Here is a 22,474-nt window from a genome sequence, read left to right on the forward strand (position 1 = left end):
ACCGATGGTATTAGTGTCCTCATTTGAAATTTGGGATCCCCTTCAGTGGGAGAAAATGCTGTCAAGGTCAGACCCGAACGTTCAGCTGGAGTGAGGTATGTTGCTGGGCTAGCAGGAGCCGACCGAAAGGACAAGAGCGGCTGCAAGGTCCAGCGGACTCCCGGTGGTACTGCGGTCCAATATTAGGTGGAATTAAAATGTTTACCTCAGCAGCGTAATTCTCGGTTTTGACACATCTCATTTTGAAGAACAATCTCCGCTTGCCAACTGTAAATTTGGCGGCTGGAGTACTTATTAAACTTAATCTCTGTTTTTGCTGCGTATACCAGTGAGACGTTAAGGTCATTTTCGTTGACGAATACATTCTCTCTTTATTATTGAAATCACACGTGCCAACAGCTTCTGAACGAGAATCAGACGAAGAAGAAGTCAGAAGAAGGGATCCTGCTCTGCAAGAAAGGTGTAACAGCCCGAAGGAGGGATGGAGCCGACGTCTATGCCTACGACATCCGCTCAACAGGGGACTCCGCTCCGCACTCCCCAAGGGGTTGTCTCGCGGACGTCCCCCTTGGCTGCGGCAATCGCGACCACCCGACATCCTAGTTTCGGCGCCTCCGCCGCCGCCGATGAAAAGGAGATGCCGATGCCGGCTATGGACACAACACAAGCGGGACCCGCGCCGGCGCCCAGCCGCCCAATGCTGCGTTCGCTGGTGACCTGCTGGACGGGCTCGTTTTGCCTTGGCACGGCCACTGGGTACTCGGAACCTGCCTGGACGACCCTCAAGGAGGACCCGGACCTCGCAGGCGCAGACCCTTTCTGGTAATAGCAAGGGCGACTGTAGTGAACGAAAATTACTGACTGGCTGCGTGGTTAATAGTTTCAGGAGGTAGTTCAGCGCATTCCCGAAACCGACGCAAATGAGCAGGACACGCTACAGTTCTTCCGCATTAGTGTTTGTGCATAGAGTTAAAGGGTTAATGCGCATATATGTGCGGAATTGTTCATGCTCGACTTTATATTCTTAGATTCCTGGGAATCGTCACACCACTCCGGTCACAATAGTGCAGTAGTTGAGCGATGCGCCACTGCCCTGCGATAGCAACTGCTCCTACCGGTGCGATCTAGGATGCTCTTCCCGAGTAGTGTCTCGGGACCAGACATATTAATTGGCATCTGCTACGTTCTGGCAGTTTGCTCGCAATCCTGTCTTCAGGTTCTGATGACGTCACAAAGGCACGTCACTTAGGTGGCCCACCTAGGTTGCTTCTCTAGAGGAGGAGGAAGAGATGGAGATAGAGGAGATAAAGAACGGCCTTAAGAAAATTTTAAAAGAACAAAATGCGGCAGCATTTACGCTAATGTTCCCTAATGTCTAATTAGTGTGTAAGGTTTTTGTTGTATTGTTTTTTATGTGTTTTCCATACTTGTTTTAGTTCTTGTTTCGGTTTTGTGGATTGTCTTGTATTCTTCTCTTGTGACGTCATCTTGTGTATATATAGGCTGTGTCCGTCCAATAAAGCGTCTTGGTCTTGTTCTTGGTGATGGGAAAGCAGCACGGACTCGACTCTCCTTACTAAGACGGCCAACACCACAGTTTTTATGCGATTTTCCGGGCCAATACTGCGCTTGGAGCTGGTTCGGCTGGCCTTATTGGGTATGCATGAGTTACCGCCTTCCAGTGTGTTCGAGTACGTTCCATTTGCCGGGATTGTAATAATCCGACCTCCGTTGTTCCGAACGAAAATAAACTCAATTCAATTCAGTTCAAAATCCACCTTTATCCCTTTTCTGCGGTGTGCCTTCTAAGCTTTTGGGGGTCCTCACATGTTGAACTTTAGACTTGCGCTATGATTTTTTCACTGGGTGTCACATGGTGTTGCTGTGAAGATCCTCTCCGTCGGTTTCATAGATCCCGGCTAGTCCTCATACGCCTACTGGCGGAGTGGCGCAGCGGGTAAGTGATGTACTGCACGGACTGGTGGCTGTTTGAAAGCATGGTGGGGCTTGTGATACCAAGCTTCCGCTTCCCTAGCTCCTGTGAGGCTCATGGGTAGCGCCTAGGTTAACTGATGGCAACTGTATTTATTTGAGAACGGCGGGCAGTTTGCTGACAGTTCCCAGTACAGGTTGTGATGCCGTAACAAGGTCACCTGGCCGCTCTCGAAAATCGGAAAGTTACGAGGGGAATTTCATATTTCACAGGGCTCTCTCACTGGTCAACTGGGGTCACGCAACCATGACGACGCCCTTAGGGAATTGGCGAATAATGAAATTTAGTTAGTGTGTCAAGGGATTCTTTATTTGCACGTACTCAGTCCCTCGCGCCCGAGTCCCCACTTGTCGTCCGCAGTTCGCGTCCCACTTCTGCTGCGGCACTCGATCACCACCGCGCACAGTCACATTCGCCCCACGCCGGCGTCGCGTCCCGTCCACGCCGTGTTGCCAGCCGTACACAGGGTCGCATACCCTACTCCCATGTTGCCAGCCGTCCCCGTGTCCCCTGATGGTGCCACCCGCACTGGCCCTTACATCCTCCCCCCCTTAATCCGTGCAAGCGGGCCTCCACGGTGGATGGTATGGCATCAGCTGGTCTGCGTTGGCCACACCCATATGCTTCCTTGAGGCAGGGTCTTTGAGTCTAAAGTTCTTCTCACCCACGCGGGCGGTGATTAGGTAGGGCCCCGAGCGGCGAGGGGCCAGTTTAGCAGTGAAGCCTGTACTTGCATTGCTTAGAGTGTGCTTGTCGCGGAGCACCAGGTCGCCAACTTTGTAGGTGGTTGGTTGACGATGCTTGTTGTAATGTCTGGCCTGTTCGGCCTTCGCTGATTCTTGGTGTTCCCTGGCCATGGCCAATGCATCCTGCAGGTAAAGGTTTAGCTCTGCGGCGAGTGCATGGGGTGCCGATGCAGAAATTTCAGCACTAATCTGCTGCCTATCTGCCCAAGGTGTACGAAGTTCCCGGCCATAGCACAAGAATGCAGGCGTAAACCCTGTTACCACACTCTCCGATGTCCGCATTGCAAAAGCCACTTCAGGGAGTCGCTTGTCCCAATCGCAGTGGGAGGAGCAGTAGTTGACAATGGTCTGCTTGACTGTAGCATTGTGACGTTCTACAGGCTGTCCGGCAGGTCTGTAAGGGACTTTGGGCTTGTATGCCCCAATCCCCAAGGGATTGTATTCCCCAATGTTGCAGCACTCCCTTCCATATCTTGCTAACGAAGGGTTTACCGTTATCGCTGGAGATGGAAACAGGTGCTCCTGCTCGAGCGGCGTACCTGTCGTCGTAGTGGCCAGGAGTTGTTGCACCAGGGTCATCGGGACCGTGGCTGTGGTGGAGCTTCCATCGGGCGCGGACGTTCCGGCATTGTTCTCCATGTTGATTCCGTCGGACGAGCCCCCACTTGTCAAGGGATGCTTTATTTGCACGTACTCAGTCCCTCGCGTCCGAGTCCCCACTTGTCGTCCGCAGTTCGCGCGCCGTACACAACGCGCACCGAGCTCACACTCGGGCCCACTTCTGCCGCGCCACTCGATCACCAGCGCGCACAGCCACATTTGCCCCACGCCGGCGTCTCGTCCCGTCCACGCCGTGTCGCCAGCCGTACACAGGGTCGCATCCCCTACTCCCATGTTGCCAGCCGTCCCCGTGTCCCCTGATGGTGCCACCCGCACTGGCCCTTACAACGGAGAAGCAGACACTGCAGGACAATAGCCCAAGAGACATCGCATTAATAAATAGCAGTCCTGGTATACCTTTCGCCACTAACCCCGGTAGCGTGTCAGACAGGAGCATGAAACGTCCCTTGTGGTGCGAATGACTGCGTAGTAGTACGACTTAAATGTCAGTTGATTACAGGGCTGCAATATATCATTTGTTTGCTAGGGACACTCTTACCATCCATCCTTCCACGGGCAGAGCGACGATGGCGGCTGAAGAATGTGCCGCCGATAGAGTTGTAAAATAATTTAAAAGCAGTAAAAGCTGGACCTCGCTCACTTGACATCGAATGGCGTTGTGGTCACCAGGCTTACTGTCAGCTTGTAAACGCGCGCGTGAATTCTTTCTCGCTATCTCCAATGCATGCGGCTTCAATACAAACTTCGCAGGTTTGCATCCCTGCTGCTGGTCGGTGCTCTGGGTGGTTCCTTGGTAGGCGCCTCTGCGGCGCAAAGCATTGGCCGCCGTCGCACAGTGGGCTTCGGTGCCTTGGGTGCACTGTGCACCTGGCTTTGCGTCGCGAGCTCCCAGGAGGTGTGGTACCTGTACACGGGACGAGTCATCAGCGGCTTCTTCGCAGGCATGCTGGCCATCGTGGTGCCGGCTCTCATCGCGGAGCTCACCGACGCGAGGGACCGTGGCAGACAGGTGAGAAACGCACCCCGAGTGTTGCGAATCATTACGTGGTAGGGCAGTTTACGGCCCTTCATGAAATACACAAACTTCCGTGTGCTCAGAGCTGCAACAACTTTTCTTCGCAGAGATGCATCCACGTGCTGCTGCTTCGAGCGGGAAAATTATGACTTTTAACGCCTGTAATGCAGTGAATTAGTGCACAGTGTGTCCGTAAACGGCATCAGTATTTTGCATGACTTATTAGTACTGCAAGAAGGAAATATTTCTCCTCAGATTTACGACCCGTCGATGATAATTTTGTGAAATTTCATTAAAATTGTGCCAAGGGAAACACATGCTACAGAAGTTAAACGAAATCTTTCCTACTCACAAGACTGTACTATAGTAAAATTACTATTTAATCTCTGGATGCCCTGATGGCCCGATTTTTGATGATCATGCTGGATTTTTCTTGATAAAGGGCATCTGACGCCAAAGAGCGCCAAACACGAGTTTTTATTTATTTTATTTATTTATTTATTCATACTGTTAACCCTCTGCATGAGGGTCATTACAGGGAGGGAAACATATACAGACACAAGTGCAATTCTCTTCGCTAAAAAAGAAACACTCAAATGCACAGAATTACAGATTTGCACAGCAATCTTCCAGGAACGCGTTCACACCTATCACGAATTTGTCTACATCTGTTTGGTCCACAACGTCACTTGGTAGTTGATTCCAAATTTCTACAGCATCGGGCAAAAAGGAGTAGCGATAGACATCAGTACGTGTAATAATAGGTTGTAATACCTTACTGTGATTTTTCCGAGGGCAACGCTTCAGTTAACTGTCGACTCAGCCTAACGGAGTTGGAAAGACAGTTGGAAAGGAGAGGTGGTGTAAATGGCCTAAAACATTCATTAGCGTTGTATTAAGAGGGCCAGCCTTGTGTTCTTGTCCACTGGAAAAAGTATGCAATGTATTGCGGCTCGAAGAAAGGGCTGTTGATCCTCATTTTCACTAAAAATTTTACTAAATACTACGTGGAAATGTGCAAAAGTGTTTCAACTAATTTCTTAATATTCTAGCCACTCTGCTTTAATCCTCCTAAGGTCATTTCTACGGAACACATTTGTGACGCATGTCACAATTGACGTTGCAGTTATGTAACTTTCTCGTAGCACTCAAAAGATACCGAAGAATGTGGATTTAACAATGCGGTGTGGATGAGACGCTTGACAAAACGCGTCTGTTTTTCTACATATTTTACCGCGCAGATTAAAATATGCAACGATATGCCAGCTTACCGCGTTTTGCACAGCTTCAGCAATCTTTATACACTTTATCCGCAGTCAATACGCTGTGCCTTGCGGTCTTCCTCTAACCATCAAAAACTGAAACTGTTTTCCTTCCTTCTCAGTAAGACACTGCGCTCGTGTTCACTTCAAACATTTCTAAAAGAGTTAGAGTTACACAGCTTTTAACCACGGTTATACCCAAAGGCCGAACGACAGCTCTGGCGTGGATAGACAGGCGGTCCCGACTTCTTTTCCTCCATGGCAAATGAGGCAAGCGCAGCTTCTTATACGCGCCATAGGTTGACGTCACGTCACGTGACCTGACAGTAGCGCCACCCCGACGAAACTCATTTAAGGCGAAGTGTCAAAGTCAACGGTCAAAGAGCCAGCCATCATGGTGAGATGAGGCGCCGTGATGTACCTTTGGTAGACATGGTACACCATAGGTTTTAACTTGGTTAAATCTACTAACGTGCGAAAACATTCCAAAATAGCCAAGGCCAAATTTTGGCAATGGCCCAGGCCAAGTTTGGAGGTCCCTTCATGTCGGGCACTCTCAATTATGGTTTGACATCTATTTTTTTCCAAATCGGCCAAGGTCTACTTTCGTGTGTGGCCCAGGCCAAATTTTGGAAATGACGCGGGCCATTTTGGAGGTCATCATTGTATAGGGCATGCTCAGTTATGGTTGGACACAGATTTTGGTTCGAATCGGCCAAGGTGAAATTTCGGATATGGTCCAGGCCAGATTTTAGAAATGACAGAGGCCAAATTTGGAAGTCGCCATCGTATTGGGTACCGTAAATTATCGCTCTACACTAGTTTTGGTACAAATCGGCCAAGGGTAAACTTCGGTGGTGGCTGGGCTAAGGGGTTTCATGTTCACACAAGATCAAACTTATGCACATAACGAAGATCGACTTTCGCATCTAGTAAGCTGTCACTCTTAAAATTCTCTTCTCTGATCCAACAACCAATCCCGTATGTAATAGGCAAGTATGACGCATTTGGGTTAACAATTAATCAACAAGCATGACTGATCACATTCAAACAGCCTTGGAACCAATGGAAAATACACTGCCGAACTGAAACTTTTGCAGGAGAAAAGGATGGAAATCGAGTTCGAGAACTGTTGTGTTGCTGTTCGCCGATTTATGAAAGTTATAATAGATAATATCTACCTATTCCCACGTGAAAAACTGCAAATTGTGGATTAAATATGCTCAATATACGCGCATGTACTCTCATTCCATCTTCGAAACGATCCGCTGTAATAAGTTTTATTGCGCTTGCGCAGGGCGCCCGACACTATGTCGGCATTCTCGTGGGTTCGCTCTACGTGCAATTTCTTGGACGCTACGTGAGCTGGAGCACCCTCGCGTTTGCGTGCCTGCTGCCGGCTGCGCTCCTGTTACTACTATCGTGGTATATCGTCGAGTCTCCCCGCTGGCTGATGCAGGTTCGGAAAATATTTGCATGCTACACCCAATCGCCGGGATTTTAAACAAACACACCCCGAATCCGGACCCAATGCTATTCTAAAAACATGGTGCATTTTTTTTTTCTAAACACAATGGCGCAGCATCTTGCAAAGTAATTCCTGCTCTCATAAAAGAAGCTTAGATTGGGATCGAGAACTGGAATACGGCAGCGCTGGCTGATTTCTTAATTACACCTACATCCCTGTGCTGTGTGAAGTAACTGCGCTTTAAAAACCCGGTTGGCCGGAAGTAATCTGAATGTCTGAGCGCCAGCGTCTCTCTTCACCCTTGCGCATCCTCAAGCCGTTTAACCACGCATTGTTACGCATTTACACCATTATTAACTTGAAAAAACGACGGTCGACAAGGACAGGCATGACGCGCCATCCCCGTGTCATGTTTACAACGTCAATGTATTACTCGCTTGATCCCCCTACGTCCATGAAAGCCGGCGGGTCTTTTCTTGCCTTCACTAAATGTGTGAGATATTCTCCCGCAAAGTTTTCATCTTCTCCATTACCACCAGGTGGAAAAAAGCGTGAGGCATTTCTGTGCCGGACAATTCGAAAAACCTCCGCTGATGCCGTTATTGTGCCCCGCCCGTTATGAACGTAATTGCAGGAGAAATTGGTGCTAGCGTCTGTAATGAACAACAAGATATAAGCACAAGAAGGTTCTGAAAGCAGGAAATATCTCTCTCTCCCTCTATCTCTATCTATCCTTATTGAATTTCTGACAACGGGACCGTTGAAACCGCCGCGCATCCTTTACCGAACTCCATCAGTCGCGCTATCTGGGACGCTATCACCTGCTTCGCGGCGCCGGTTACAGCCAGTTTAGCGTCCTGTTCGTTCTTGTGTTAGTAAAGTCTGTGCAGCGATAGCTAGGGTAATGTTTAGGTTTGTACTCGTGGCCCTCGAAATTGAGAAGATTGCATCAAGACAGACACCGATACTTCGGGTACCGCTACCTGCGTGCGCTTTCTCGGCAGCCACCGTTCATTTCGGGGCTGTGGATCATGACCTATAATTTAGACACTGCTGTGAACACCAGTCATCGTGTTTGTTCCGCAGAAGAGTCGGTGCGTTGCGGGAACCGAACTGTACGCTAACTGAATTCTGTTACTGTGCTGCGTATATTATCACGGACAGTGAGCGCCTTTGCGGGATAGTAGTTAGTTTTTATATGTTTACGTAAGCACTACACAATTTTTTTTTTAATATCCGCGATTGTAATGTACATCGTGCATGCATTTCACTGCGTGCATTCAGTGTGCACGGAATGATCCTTCTGCGCTGCGTGAGCTCAATCTGCACTTAATGGTGCAACATGTATTGTGTGAATAATGCACGAATTAATCTACAGAAAATGTCAGCTACCCCTTTTGAGATAAACTTAGCACCACCAGTAACTTAGCCCCACTGATGCGTTGACACTTATTATCTATATTGTACGGAATGCCATAACATAGAGTATTCTGAGAAGTAATATCTCTTTTACACTAAAAGTGACGGGAAGGATGCGTAAATAAAATGATGAAGCATATGTTCTCTGTTCTCGCTACATTGTACCAGCGCTGCGGTTACTATTGTTTACCAGCAGCACGACCAATTTTATCATGGCACAAAAGCAAAGAAATGATGTAACAAAACCAAAATAAAACGCGGCGCCCGGTCGGGTTCAGAGCTGGTGGGCGCCGATCCATTCTCCCACCTCCCCTAGCGGGCCGCGTGAAGCAGATGCCATACGAACAACCATCGCGCCTACGTGTTTCGGTCGTCCGTTGCCATGGAGATTAATATGCCAATTTGGCGCTCCCGCTCACTGTAGGCGTAACAGGAGGAATTGGCGCTAGCGTCTGTAATACGTGGCAAATAGGCAGTACTGGCGCTTTTACAGTTGTCCTGACACTACCTTTGCCGTATGACTGGGCGCTTGCATGGCGATTCCAGGGGTAGTTTTTTGAAGCCCACTTCGACGAGGGTCTCTGTGTTACTTTCAGACGATTGCCGATGGGACGGAATATTATTTGTCACTATGCTGAGACACTCCATCCCTGCAAAATTGCATGAATAACAGAAACGAGACAAAGAAAGCCAATCAATCGACATGACACCACCACCGAAATAAATGTTATTGAAGAAACGCGTCTTACGTGAGTGATGTCTGCACTGCTCTGCTGGCACAGCATGCTGCAGCATTTCTTTGGTCTCTCTGGAACGCGAAACATTTTATTATGATAGAAAATAGTTGGCTAGTTGCAGCATCAAGCGCGGAAGGGTTCAAAACGTAAATGAGCGACACAAGCAACGGTGTCACTTGGATGTCGGGTTGACTTTAGTGCTGGTGGAATTGGTGGGGTCATGTGCTTCTGTTGGTCCTAAGAACCAATGGCAAGGTTCCTATGCTCAAACAGCAATTCTCCGTGAAAAGACATGTTGTTCGCGATCCTTCTGTGCCTGCTAAGAGGGCTAAGCGCCATACCATTACCAAACAGATGGGCCGCCGCGACAGCGCCGTGGTGGCGCTGAGAAGCCTCCGCAAGGATCCGGTTGAGGCCAATGCCGAGATGAAGCTCACGGAGGAGGCCTTCCTACAAGCACCCATGCCTTCGCTCCATTACTGGCTGGCGGCGCACGTGATGTTCCTGCAGCAGTTCTGCGGAGCCAATGTGGCCACCTTCATTGTCGCGGACGCCATAGCTTCGTCTGACACTGGAACCCACGACGGCGATGTCACGCTCGCCGCGCTGCTGATACAGGTGATCCTTTATTGCACAAAAAGAAGAGAATTCCTGCTGTGATGCTCATGCTTAGTTGTTAACGAAAAATTGTAGTGCAAAACTCATTCCGATGAGAACTCTTCGTTAAGAATAGGGATTCTTTTAAACTCTTCAACATGACATCATTGATACAAGTCATGTGCCATTTGAAAACCTGCTGCACTGTTTTCAGTCTAACGTTATCGGTGAACTTAGGCGTGGCACTCAACAGCACACATGCATCGAGGCCTCTCTTCACGAAGCCTAAAGAATTGACACTTTTAAGGAGAAACTAAATGGCGCCCCCAAACTAAACTTACGAATGTGTACACCTTATTAAATCTGGAACCCAAGCTCAATTCGAAGTTCACCCAACACCGGTGCTAATCAGAAAGCTATGCGAATGCATAAATATTTGAGAAGAGATATAAAAAATCTTTAAGACATTCCACACTAATAATGAGCGACTGAGTTATATTGTTTCTACAGCCACCCTCCCATCCGACACCTTTTGAGAGCGCCCGCTCTAATGCTTGCAAGGACTAAACGTAACAAAAACAGATGCTCTCATGGGAAACATCGTTGAATGCGCCTTCTCGTCACTGTCTCGTAGCATCCTTCTTGTACAGGTGAAAAAAACGTAAAGTCATTTTGTGAGGGACGACTCCATATTCCAGCTCACCAAGCTGACGAAGGACCTTGTACGGGCCGAAATGCCGGCGCAAAAGCTTTTCACGCAATCTGCGGTGGCGAATGAGCGTCCGAACTCAGACTCGGTCACCTGGCTTGTATTCCGCGTTGCGTCTTTGTAGGTTGTAGCGTCTGGCGTCGGTCCACTGCTGGTCTTTGACGACCAATCGGGCAAGTCTTCGTGCTTGAAGTTGAAGTTAGACGCCTGCGTCGACGTTATCTTCTTCGGTAACGTTTGCAGCATGGCGTCTAGCGAGGTCGGGGCCTCCGTGCCATGGACGAGCTTAAAAGGCGTCATCTGTGTGGTCTCCTGCACTGCGGTGTTGTAGGCGAATGCGTTGTAATGCAGGATGGCGTTCCAGGTGTTGTGTTCGGCATCGATATACATGTATATGGCGAGCATATAGGCGATGGTTTTGTTCAGGTGCTCGGTCAGACCGTTGGTCTGCGGATGGTATGCAGTTGTCCTCCGGTGGCTGGTTTGGCTGTAACGCAGGATGGCTTGCGTCAGTTCCGCAGTGAATGCCGTTCCTTTGTCCATGATGAGCACATCGGGTGCGCCGCGTCGCACCAGAATGCACTCCACGAATAATTTAGCGACTTCTGCTGCTGATACGTTCGGCAGGGTTTTGCCTAGGCGTAGCGGATCAGGCAATTGGTTGCTACAATAATCCACTTATTTACGGACGTTCAGTTCGGGAAAGGACCAAGCAAGTCTATGCCGATCTGCTGAAAGGGCCTTGAGAGGGGTTCATTCGGATTCAGAAATCCTGCTGGTCGGGTCGGAGGAATCTACCGTCGCTGAAATGTCGGCAGGTTTTCACAATGTGCGAAATCGGCAGACAGCCAGGGCCAGTAATACTTGTCTTCAATGCGGCGGAGGGTGTCAGAAAACTCGAAATGTCCAGCTGTCGGCTCGTCGTGTGAAGCCTGGAGAAGTGCATCGCCATAGACTTGCCGGCACAGCAAGGAGGTAGGCTGTTTTGTTCGCTGCAAAGCTCTTCTTCACGAGGATGTCACTCTGCACGCAGAATTTTGTACACAGAACACAATTCTCGCTTGAATGAGGCGGGGGGTGAAGATTCTTTCGCTTCCAAGTACTCGATGAGGCGTTTCAGGTCTGGGTCTGCGCGTTGCTGCTGCGCAAAAGCGCTAGAGCTGATGGCTCCCAAGAAGCCGTCCTCATCGTCATCCGCCGGCGGTGCATCTACAGGGGCTTGTGACAGGCATTCGGCGTCAGGGAGCTTGCGTCCGAACTTGTAAACGACGGTGATGTCAAACTATGGAGGCGCAGGCTCCATCGGGCGAGGTGGCCGAAGGGGTCCTTCAAACTGGCAAGTCAGCAGAGTGTGTGATGATAGCTGACCACCTTGAACGGTCGTCCGTACAGGTAGGGGCGGACTTTTGACGTAGTCTAGATGATGGGAAGGCACTCCTCCTCAGTTGTCGAATAATTAGCCTCGGCCTTGGGCAGGGAACGGCTAGCATACGCGATTACTTTCTCCATTCCGTCGGTTTTCTGAACGCGGACAGCGCCTAGCCCGACGCTACTTGCGTCGGTACGAATTCCACTCACGGCGTTTTCATCAAAATGTGCAAGGATCAGTGGGGACTGTAAACGACGCCGAAGTTCCTTGTAGGCTTCCACTTGCGGCGCTTCCCATTTAAATGACACGTCTGCTTTTGTCAGGTGGGTCAGTGGCTCGGCGATAACGTTAACGTTTCGGCCATCGGTAACTATTTCTAAGTCAGATGTTCTGGCTCTTGCGTTGCACGTCGTCTTCGGCGTCGGGTCACAGCTTCGTCGGTTGAGTGTATAGTGGGCAGGGCCTGTTTTCGAAGCTTTCCTGAGTGGCGGCGTCATTTTGAAGGTGGTTCGGGTCGTGGTCGAGGTTTTCATTTTATACGGCGTCGGCCTTTCGGGGGCGGCATGTTCATGCCGCCTGGTCGATGGAGGATCTCCGGCGTTTCGCTCGTGAGTAACCACACCTGAAAAGGTTTCTGCCTTCAGTTTCCCATACGGGGGCTAGGAGGCCGTCATCGTACCGCAGCTGCGTAGCTGTGGCGTGGCGACGCAAAACGTGAAGCTGACGGCGATGGTGAGCGTGAAAGGCGGTTCGGCGCACACTCGTCTCGACGCAGTACTCGTCGATTTCTTGCGGATGTTGGCCGAAGCGTGGTTGTGGCGCGTCAAAGGGAAAGCCACGAAGGCCGACACGGCGGTTCGGCCAGTGAAGAAGAATATGACCACCGCAATAGAAGCACAGTGGGCTGTTGTCGGAAGTCCTCCAGGCGTCGAAGTTCCTGGGGCTTGGGCGTCGTTCGTAGGCTGGGCGAGCAGGGGCTGGGGAGCGGCGTTCGGGAACAGCTGATTCGCGTCGAAGAGGCGGGCTTCGGCTGTATCGAAGTAGAACGTTCTTGGGGGTTAGTGAGTTCATTGCAGAAAATATTAATACTGCACTCTTGAATGCCTTCAGGAACTCTCAATGTTTCCCACGTCTCTGGAGAAGAGAGAAGAGAAGAAAAAAATAGAAATGAAACTCTTTAGCAAAGCCGCAACTTATCTCCGCATTGTCAATGTATGTTCACTAGAGGTATTTAGGCCTTTTGGTAGGGTAAGAGGTAGTAATGAGATTTAAAAGCAAAACCTTACTAATTTGCTTTCTGCTTTTCACACTGCTAGCTAAGCTACCCAGAAAAAAATTTAATAGATGACTAATGACCTAGGAACTCGAAAACACCAGTGGGCATAAAAATTAACAAGTGTATTCTTGTCTACACACTTTAAGAGGGAACCGTGTATCCTAGGTTGAGTGGTGTTGGAAGTGTGAAGGTATGCACCTACTTGGGTCAAGTAGTGGCCGGATATGCAGCCACGTGACTGAAGAGACTAGCAGATTAATACTGAGGCTGACCGCATTTGTTAAGTCCTCTGAGATAAAGGTTGCAAGCTTACCACAGTACCTCAAGTGAAGATTTCTAACATATTTATCCTGTAATTGCCGACCTATGGGGCCGAAATATGAGGGCTAACCAAAGGGCTTGAAAGTAGGAACACCCTGGCGGGCTTTCCGAAGAAAAGTATATGAAAATAGTAGCTTTAGGCATGACGAAGGCAGCAGCAGCGTCTATGGGACAGCAACCACCGGTTTATGAAATCTTAGCGAGTATTGGTGAAAAAGGGCTGATATGGCGACAAGCATTGTGCATATCAAGCTATTGCAGTCGCTTCAGGTAAACTGCCTATTCCATGGAGAGAAAACGTAGCAGGGCAGTGGGCGAAATTAGTGGATTGGTGAGAGCAGGAAATGTGCCGGGACTGGTTCCTTCTACTTAGCACGAGTTAGGGGAACTACTTCCTTCATCGGATATAACCTCGGTGCTGGTGGTGACGATAATGGCGATGGTGATGGTGACAATAACGCCAGCCACAGAACAATGCGAAGCTCACTTAATGGACAGTATGGGTGACCGCCACCTCATGAAGTATTTACAGATTTCACACTAGTACCTACACATTATTCCGTTTCACAGATCCCATACTAGTTTCTGGTAGCGCGTCAAAAAAGGGCTGAAATGCATTGTCCTTATCACCACCATGTAGAACTTGCTTGCCTTGCTGCATCAATCTGCGATGCGTGTTATATGACATATGTGTCACTCTCAGTTCTTTAACGTTCTAAGCAAGCAAGTTCTAATCACTCGCCTTTCTGTGCAGCTTTGTTGTGTGTGACTCCCTGCAGGAACCTCTTCGCAAGAAGCTGTGATAGCGGCGGCACTTGTTGAAAGCACTCCGTATTTTTAAACAAGTAACGAATGCCGCAATTGCTTCGCTGCGTATGAGTGTGCCCGAGCTTCGGGCTTGGTTCCTTTCACCGGCAGTTGGCGGTGGCGACCATGGCGGTGTCTCTTGTGGATACTGTGGGGCGTCTGCGGCTTCTCGTGGTGTCGGCCAACATCTGCGCCACCAGCATGGTCCTTATGGGCATCGTGCACCAAGGCGCCATGGAGAGGAGCACAGAGATACCAAGTGGCACCCCGGCCGCTTCGGGGTTCACTGAAAAGAACAGCACGGGTCCTGCGGAGAGCGGCCGACCGGCAAGCGTAGCGCCTCAACTAATTATCATGTTCGCAGCTATCTTCAACTTCGGCTACGCAATGGGGCTGGGGCCGGTCACTTGGATTCAGGCAAGGACAGGAAGAAAGGCTTCCTTTCTGTTTGTTTATACTCTCTCATTCTTTCGTATTCTGACGCTCCGTTGCATTCAATAGCAGCATGCGCATGATATCTTGAATGACTGAGAGTTTAAGCACAGAGGAAGCCCATTCTCCTGCTTTCTTCACTGTGGTTCTGAAACAGGTGTATCTCTTCTTGCTTTTCTCCTCATGCGAAAAAAGAACAATGCGTTTGAAAAATTAGCAGCCATCGTTGTTCTTTCCAAAAAGGACCATGCCGTCGGTAGTTGTCTCTGGGACACCCCAAGTCTCATATCCTTACCTCAACAATTAACAGCTCCCGGACACGCTCCGTTACAGGAGGTATTCAGAGGTCCGGTTTGGTAATTGTTATTGAAGAATGGCCCTAGTAACCTGCGATTTCCTGATGACATTGCCTTGCTAACTGACTCATGGGATAAATTACAAAGCATGATTAGTGACTTAGACGAAGCACAACGGTGGGTCTAAAAATTATTATGCAGAAAGCCAAAATAATGTTGAGCTGCAGTCTTGGATGTGAACAACAGATTTGAACTGGCGGCGAGGGGCTGGAAATTGTAAGCAAAACGTCTGCTTACGGTAGGTAGTGACCAGAGATCCGGATCACGGGAGTGAAATATTTAGAAGAATAAGAACGGGGTGGGGCGCATTGGGTTAGGGAACACATGCGACTTAATGATGTAGTCTAAATCAAGGACAAGAAATGGGCTTCGGAAGGGCATGTAATGCAATGGCAAGATAACCGATGGTTGCTAAGGGTAACCGGCTGCATCCCAACAGAAAGGAAGCGGATCAAGGGGCGAGAGAAAGTTAGTTTGGCGGACGAGGTTAAGAAGTTTGCGGGGATAATGCGGCAGCAGCTGGCAGTGGGCAGAGTTAGAGAGGCATGGAAGAGACATTTGCCCTGCAGTGGGCGTGGTTAGGCTGATGGCGATGATGGAACTTTCCGACTCGCGTGGAGTCTTGCACGTGGTGCATTTTCTGCCTGGTTTGGTTTGGTTCGGTGCTAGCGCTCAAGCTGAAATGTTTCGGATCTGTGTATCGGCACATGACACACTCTTTCGTGCAGCCCTTAGCAATTCCCGGAAAATCCTATCTTCGTCGCGCGTTTCGACGCGTGCGGCCCGGCATGCATGTTCAGACTTTGAATATCGCTCTCCGCGTCTTATCACGTTCATTCGGTAGCCACACTAGGCGGTATTCTAACCTTCCAGTCATTAACAGCACGCATGCAATAAATTCAAGGTTGTCAGGCTCAGATCAGCGCGCACAAAACATCTACTCTGAAGAATGCCCCAAAGTAATGAGAAGAATCTTTCTAAGCATGGCTGCCCAGTGGACGAAGTTCTTAAGTCCCTCTTCCGTCTCGCAACTGCACTGATCTACTTAGCTTGAGTTGTACGCCTTTCAGCGGCTACTTTCCGTACATGCTACGGTCAAATGTGTGCGTGGCCCGTGGGAGCAGTTATGTTCATATATTCGTACATGAAAAATATTTTACAAAATAACACCGCAGCGCATATGCGTTCTCTGCAGCGCAGTTGCAACGGTCCCATCATTTCACAGTGGCAGTATTTCTTTAATTTTTGTGCGTGTCTCTTCTTTCCAGATTGAAATGGTGCTCTTGAAAAGAGCAGATCAGTTGAATAATAAATAAAACTGACGCAAAATTTCCAGCACAGCAGGAGATCACCAACAGTTTTGAGACGAACAGCACATGTGCTTGAATCCTCTCTAGCACCTTTTAGGAGTATGGTAGGCACCTATTTCGTCATTTCTAGGGCAATGGTGTGACGTTTTGAAGAGGTATATTTTTGCTTTCTAAACTAGGAAATTCAACTGCATACTTGGAGCAACTTTAGTCGATGACACAGCCTAAACCGACCACAGAGAGCAGGAGCGGATACACCATACGGGCTGACTCCCAGTTGAACTTCTTCGGAAAAAATAGCGACTTTTGCAGCTGATGAATGCCTTCATACGGCAAACTACTAACCACAAACGATCACACAGGTGCCAGTATGCCCGAGAACACTAATCCCGCTCTTCTGTGACCTTGACAATAGTAGAAATTCGACAGGTGTAGTTTCTTTAGGTTGCCTGATGTGATAAGATGTTTGAACTTTGCAGGTTCTCATTTAGAGATATTGTCGCTAGTAAGATAAATTCCGATTTTATTATGTTTCCTTCTCTTATATAGCGGAGAGTTGAGCTAGTTGGTAGATGTTGCTTGGAAAAAACAGCGCAAGGACGAGGGACCAAGAAAAGAGGACAACAGGACCGGCGCTGGTCCGGTTGTCCTCTTCTCTTTGTCCTTCGTCCTAGCGCTGTTTTTTCAAAGCTTCTTCTATATTCAGATCAATTTTGGCTTGATGGCAGCTTTTGTCACGTCTCTGCGCTCGGTGTCGTCCACTGCGGGTTGGCTGCTTCGAAATATCGTCGCCATAGATACTCGCTCGCGAGGAGCTAGGCAGTGAATTAATATGTGAGCAATCTGTCAAAAGATGGCAGTGTACGCGCGTTCCAAACAAGGATGCACTCACGGCTCAGGTGGTGGAGCTGGCACCTTTACGGTGTCGAGGCCTGGTGCTGGGAAGCGTATGCTGCTTCCACTGGGCGTGTGCCTTCTGCAGCGCCGCCTTCTTCGAGCGCGTGCGTGAAAGCTTCGGACTCGGCGACCAGGCCTGGTTCTACGCCACGCTGACGCTGGCCAATGGCATGGTGCTCTACTACTTCATGCCGGAGACCAAGGGGCTGGCGCTGGAGACCATCCTGCTCGAGGAGTGCCCCGTCGAGGTGACACTCTCTATGTTCTCTTCCATCCATGGACAAATCGTATTCGATGAACAAGGGTGGATAAAAAGAGGGCAGGTGTTTCAGAACCTTTCAGAGTGATCACGCAATAGCTAGGCCCGCAGCTGTGAAGTGGTGGTGCCCAACCTAGATTTCTTGTTTTGATAATAAAAGGCCGCTACAAGCGTAGCTGCCATGCCAGGCTGTACTTTTGCGATCGCTTCCTTTTCCTGCTTGCGCCAGGAAATACGGACCTCCTGCCAGATGCTAAGTTCAACACACTGACGCATCCGTTATCACCACACCTCGGGAACCTCTGACGCGAGGAGTAGTTATACGCTCGCAGTGTCATCACGGGCCCGCAGGTAGCTTGTCAGGGCTCATATGTCGACGTCTTTTTTTTCTCACTGATAGATAGCCACGCCAATGTCATGGGTTTTGGTTTACTCAGGTTACACGCCGTTCGATGTCAAGTTGCGTGCGATACCGAAAATGATATTTTATGAAGCTCCTCAGCGCCTGCAATTACAAGCCTCCGCGGTGGCTCAGTGGTTACGGCGCTCGGCTGCTGATCCGAAAAACATGGGTTCAATCCCTACCAAGTCGGTTGAATATCGATGAAGGCGAAATTCTAGAGGCCTGTGTACTCTGCGATGTCAGAGCACGTTAAAGAACGCCAGGAGGTCGAAATTTCCGGAGTCCTTAACTACGGCGTCCTTCTTCGCCTGAGTTGCTTTGGGACGTTAAACCCCAATAAACCCATCAACCCAAGCCTGCAATTAAAGAAACTTGCTGAGTTGCATCCCTGTCCGCTAAAAAGGCGGGATAAAATATGCGTTTGTTAGATCGGCTGTGATAATGCGCAAAAATGGTCTTTTGTATCCGGCAACTTGCTGAGTTGCAACGTGCTGAGTTGCATCCCTGTCCGCTGAAAAGGCGGGATAAAATATGCGTTTGTTAGATCGGCGGTGATAACGCGCAAAATTGGTCTCTTGCATCCGGAATATGCTCGCTCGAAAATTAGGCAGACTACGGAGCTTTCAGTACCGCATGATAAAAGGGCTTTATAAGCGCATAACTTAATAAACTTTTACTAGCCTTTATCGGTAACCAGTCACTGTGGGGCCTGGAGAGGAACCTACGTTCGTAGGAAAGTCACGGAAGTTCTGTACACTACCGAGGTAAATATGCAGTAACAGATCCTACTGCGCTCCTTTAAGATGCAGGTAATATTTTTAGCTTTTTCGTCAGCTATAACACTGCCTGCTAAAGAAAGCGTTCTTTAGGCGCCTGTACCTGCCGTCAAAAGTTAAAAAGGCAGAGAAGTCTCTATTACGCAATGAATGTTTAACTTTTGACCCCAGTCATTGGAGGTCCAAATTCACACATTTTACAGCATTTCGCGTCTCAGTCGGTGCGCAAAAGCTCATTTTTAAAGCAGTTTGTGATTACTGTTACACAGCTCCCGATCTTCTAGCTCTGCTTCTGTGCGAAATGCAGCCCAGGCGGTGCCAGCTTTGCTAGCTGGAACCAAAGTCAGCGTTTGTCACTTAGGTCATTGTTTTTTCAGTCAGACTGACCGCACTAATAGTGTGTCGTTTCAGACTGTAAGGTTTTGTCGTAATTTGCCTGTGCATTCATGCGATACCTTCAGTTTAATCAGAATCCGTTGCGGTCAGACAGAAATGTAATATCAGAAATTTTCTCGAAGTTCCCTGTATTGTATACCTAGAGATTCACCTGATGCACTGTTCTCATGTAGTCTAGTGAATTCGGGCTAGGTGCTGCACGCTTTGCACCACCATTATGGCCTATGTAGGGCGAACTGCGACACTCTACTCGCCGCACCATTCGACCTTGCGACATATTTTACAGCAAGAGCTTTATGCGCCACGTCTCTCGAAACAAATGGGAAGTTAATCAGCGGAACAGCGGCAGCTGTAAAATGTGGCAGCTGAAACCACTACATTCGGCACCTTCGGGGTGGGGCCCGTGCTCACCGGTCATCACATGACGGAACGCACCATTAGCTTCAGTCTTTTTGCACTGATTGTTTGTTCATTCTCGAAAGTTCGCTCTCAGCTTTAATTTCAGCACGGCTGAGAGCGGCGGGCATTTGGTTAGACGACCACCGAGCGCGTTTGTTGCTACGCCGCCGGCGACTCATTGAGTTCACTGCGGGCGCAAGTCATCCAATATAAATAGTTTTGCTTAGAAGCCATTTTCGCCATTTTTCTGCTTTCCGGACTGCAGTCATCACTACGTGACTATTTTTGGGGTGTCTCTCTTCCAGCTGAAAATTCTCGATGAGGTACTTGGAGTCAGTGACGGTGGTAGTCAGTGTGGTGTGCATCGTTAGGGTAATGGTGCGTAGGATTGCTCGTGCCATAGCCCCTTGCCATATTGGTCTCTGTGTGGAGAGTTCCCGCTGCCTGCAGATGATCAGTGTGGTCGAGAACTGCATTGATCACTCACGGGTGAGTGCTGCAGGTCGGCAGCTCTGTCAGTATACTCTGCATGGTGTGACCTTGTGGTTAGTTTTAAAACAGTGCGGATAGTTCCTGTAATCTGGCCTGTTTGCGCCCCTGACGATGTTTGAGATACATACTGCGGGGGATCGGCACGACCTGGTTCTTGTCGCAATGGTTTGCCCGTTAGGCAGAACAGTGGTTTGTAGGGGTTTCATGAAAAGAGGGGGGGGGGGGGGCATCCTAAGCGAGTCGGGATATTCTCACCCGGTCTAGTTTGGCGCGGGACAGACTGCCAGTCTTCTTATAGCGATTGCCTTCTGGGACTTTTAGTTGTGTACTTAGGGGAGGTAACTGTCGCATATTCGGAAACAGAGAGAGAAATATCTAGGTGAATAAGGATGGGCTGGAGTACATATTGCAAGTACTCCCAGGATGCGCGATGTGCATTTTTTTTTAACATTTTCTTTTCACTTTTCTTTGGAATCTTCTTTCTGTATATTCACGCGACGATAGCGACTGTTTTCAATTGGAAAGCGCATAGACTTACCTTATCTCATTTTACAGCCATTTTATTATTGGATATTCGTAAGTTCTTGTGTCAGTGGAGTACATGTACCCTGGCTTTGCGTTAAAGGCACTTTTGTTTTGGCTGCCACGGTGACAATGTTGTTCAAGTATGGGCTGTCCAACTGGAGAGTAGAGTCATTTTCGTGACCGCTTACTTCTCGCCTACAGCGACCAATGAAGTCATAAGTTCCTCGTTCACTCTTTTCGATACATATCCCAAGTCCTATCTTATTAATTCGGAGAGTCCCTGCGACGACCTTATTAACTGGCCTTCGTGAACAGTGAATGGGGCACCTGGCCACAAGAGCCGCAAATTCCACTACCAATCTCAAATCCTGGTTTGGTCGACTATTGCAGAATATACGGGCCTCAAATATAATACTTTGCAACGTATTGCACGGACCTCAAAGGCAATCTTTAAAAGAAACCACTTGGGGCTAGCTCATGTGAGCCGTTACGTCTCCCAGATCTGGACATTTGCTAGTTGCCGTCACTTGAATTAGCGTCTTGCAGTGGCAAATTGATTGCCAGTTTTTTCCAGCTAGTTATAGTGATGTCCTGTGTTTTATTAGGCCTTATGGCACATATCGAACAGATGTCATGATGCGCCAAGTAGAGGGTCGAGCGTCTGCTTCTACAGAGAAATAAAACATTATTAAAATGTCATGGCTAGTTGAGAAGTCTACATTCTTTTAAATACGTACAAAATTATAAAAACAACCAAAACAAGTTTGGAAAGGGATGTGTTCGTGGTAAAATCGCGAAACACGTTTTTTGCCTTAGTTTGACTTAGTTTCATGTCCAGCTTAAAGTAAGGCTGGAGTTTTAGCGCTGGCTGCACAGAATTTTCAAAACTATACTCGCCTTAGTTTGCCGAGAATGGAAGCAGGAAGCCTGTCCCGCTGTTACGAAAGAAACACCCATCTAGAAAAGTCGTCAGGCATCTTTTCCTAACCAAACTGTGACGGAGCTCGCAGATTAGGCTAAAGCGAGTAAGCCGTAGTGATTGTAAATCATTTGAAACATTTTTGTAATAAGGGAATAATTACTCATTGACGTCCACTCGAGCGCCCACCATAAGCTTGCCGTCCCGGTTAGCTCAATTGGTAGAGCGACTCCTCCGGTGAAGCGGTAGTCCCGGGTTTGAACCCCGGTCCAGGACGAATTTTTCTTTAACTACGAAGTTTCTGAGAAAGCTGTATAGCTTTCCTCTGTAGCCGTTTGGCTGCGCTCGGGTGGACGTCAAGGAGTAATTACTCCTTATTTTAAACCTACTCCACCTTGGCGGATTCCCCTAAACATCTGGTTGAACTATTAAATTACGGTATTAAAGCTATTACTAATGGCGGAAGAGACTTTGCAGAAGTTTACAATTTCTGCATGGTGTGTGATTCGTTGCTTCATATAAATAAAACGGTGTGAAAAGCTCAGTGCATTTGTGTTTGTCTCGTCTTGTCTAGCTTTTTTATTCATCGCGCTGTTTTATCCTTAAAGAAATAAACTATATTTGCATCACCTAGAAAAATTAAAAATCATATGAATTTCACCCTCATTTCCCAAGCCCCAGTGAGACTTTCGGAGAAAGGCTTACCGCGCGTCTTTTTCACGCAGCACATGCTCGGCCGGCGGCGTTCGTTCAACCCGGCCCTGGTGGCCCGCAAGCGCTCCGCGATGACCATCGGGGGTGGCCCCACCAGGATGAGCGGCTCCCACTGGGAACGGCTGCCGCACAGGTCCGTCACCGCGTCCGAAGAAGTGGAGAGCCCGTTCAGGTCCGATCGCACGGTGCTAGGTCAACCGTCCTCCCCGAGAATCGAATAAGATCTCATAAAACTACGGACTGTTTATGTATGTTG

The 22,474-nt window shown here is 48.8% G+C and overlaps 1 protein-coding gene across 1 annotated transcript; it reads left to right on the forward strand.

Moving 5' to 3' along the window:
• Positions 1 to 637: 637 nt before the first annotated feature.
• LOC149362292 (uncharacterized) lies at positions 638 to 22,439 on the forward strand. The gene is made up of 7 exons (XM_089568253.1): positions 638 to 822; positions 4,111 to 4,369; positions 6,935 to 7,096; positions 9,616 to 9,879; positions 14,452 to 14,757; positions 17,338 to 17,583; positions 22,230 to 22,439. The coding sequence occupies exons 1-7, from the start codon at positions 638 to 640 to the stop codon at positions 22,437 to 22,439; spliced, it is 1,632 nt and encodes a 543-aa protein (XP_089424379.1).
• The last annotated feature ends 35 nt before the right edge of the window (positions 22,440 to 22,474 follow it).

This window comes from Amblyomma mixtum, chromosome 2 (assembly GCF_055824585.1).
Source record: "Amblyomma mixtum isolate Tamu chromosome 2, ASM5582458v1, whole genome shotgun sequence".
NCBI classification, from domain to species: domain Eukaryota; kingdom Metazoa; phylum Arthropoda; class Arachnida; order Ixodida; family Ixodidae; genus Amblyomma; species Amblyomma mixtum.

Bases quoted from the DNA above. Each gene is read 5' to 3' on its own strand.
- LOC149362292 (XM_089568253.1), top strand. From the start codon at position 638: ATGCCGATGCCGGCTATGGACACAACACAAGCGGGACCCGCGCCGGCG. The intron at 7,097-9,615 runs GTTCGGAAAATA...ATTACCAAACAG, and splicing joins CTCCCCGCTGGCTGATGCAG to ATGGGCCGCCGCGACAGCGC. The intron at 17,584-22,229 runs GTGACACTCTCT...TTTTTCACGCAG, and splicing joins TCGAGGAGTGCCCCGTCGAG to CACATGCTCGGCCGGCGGCG.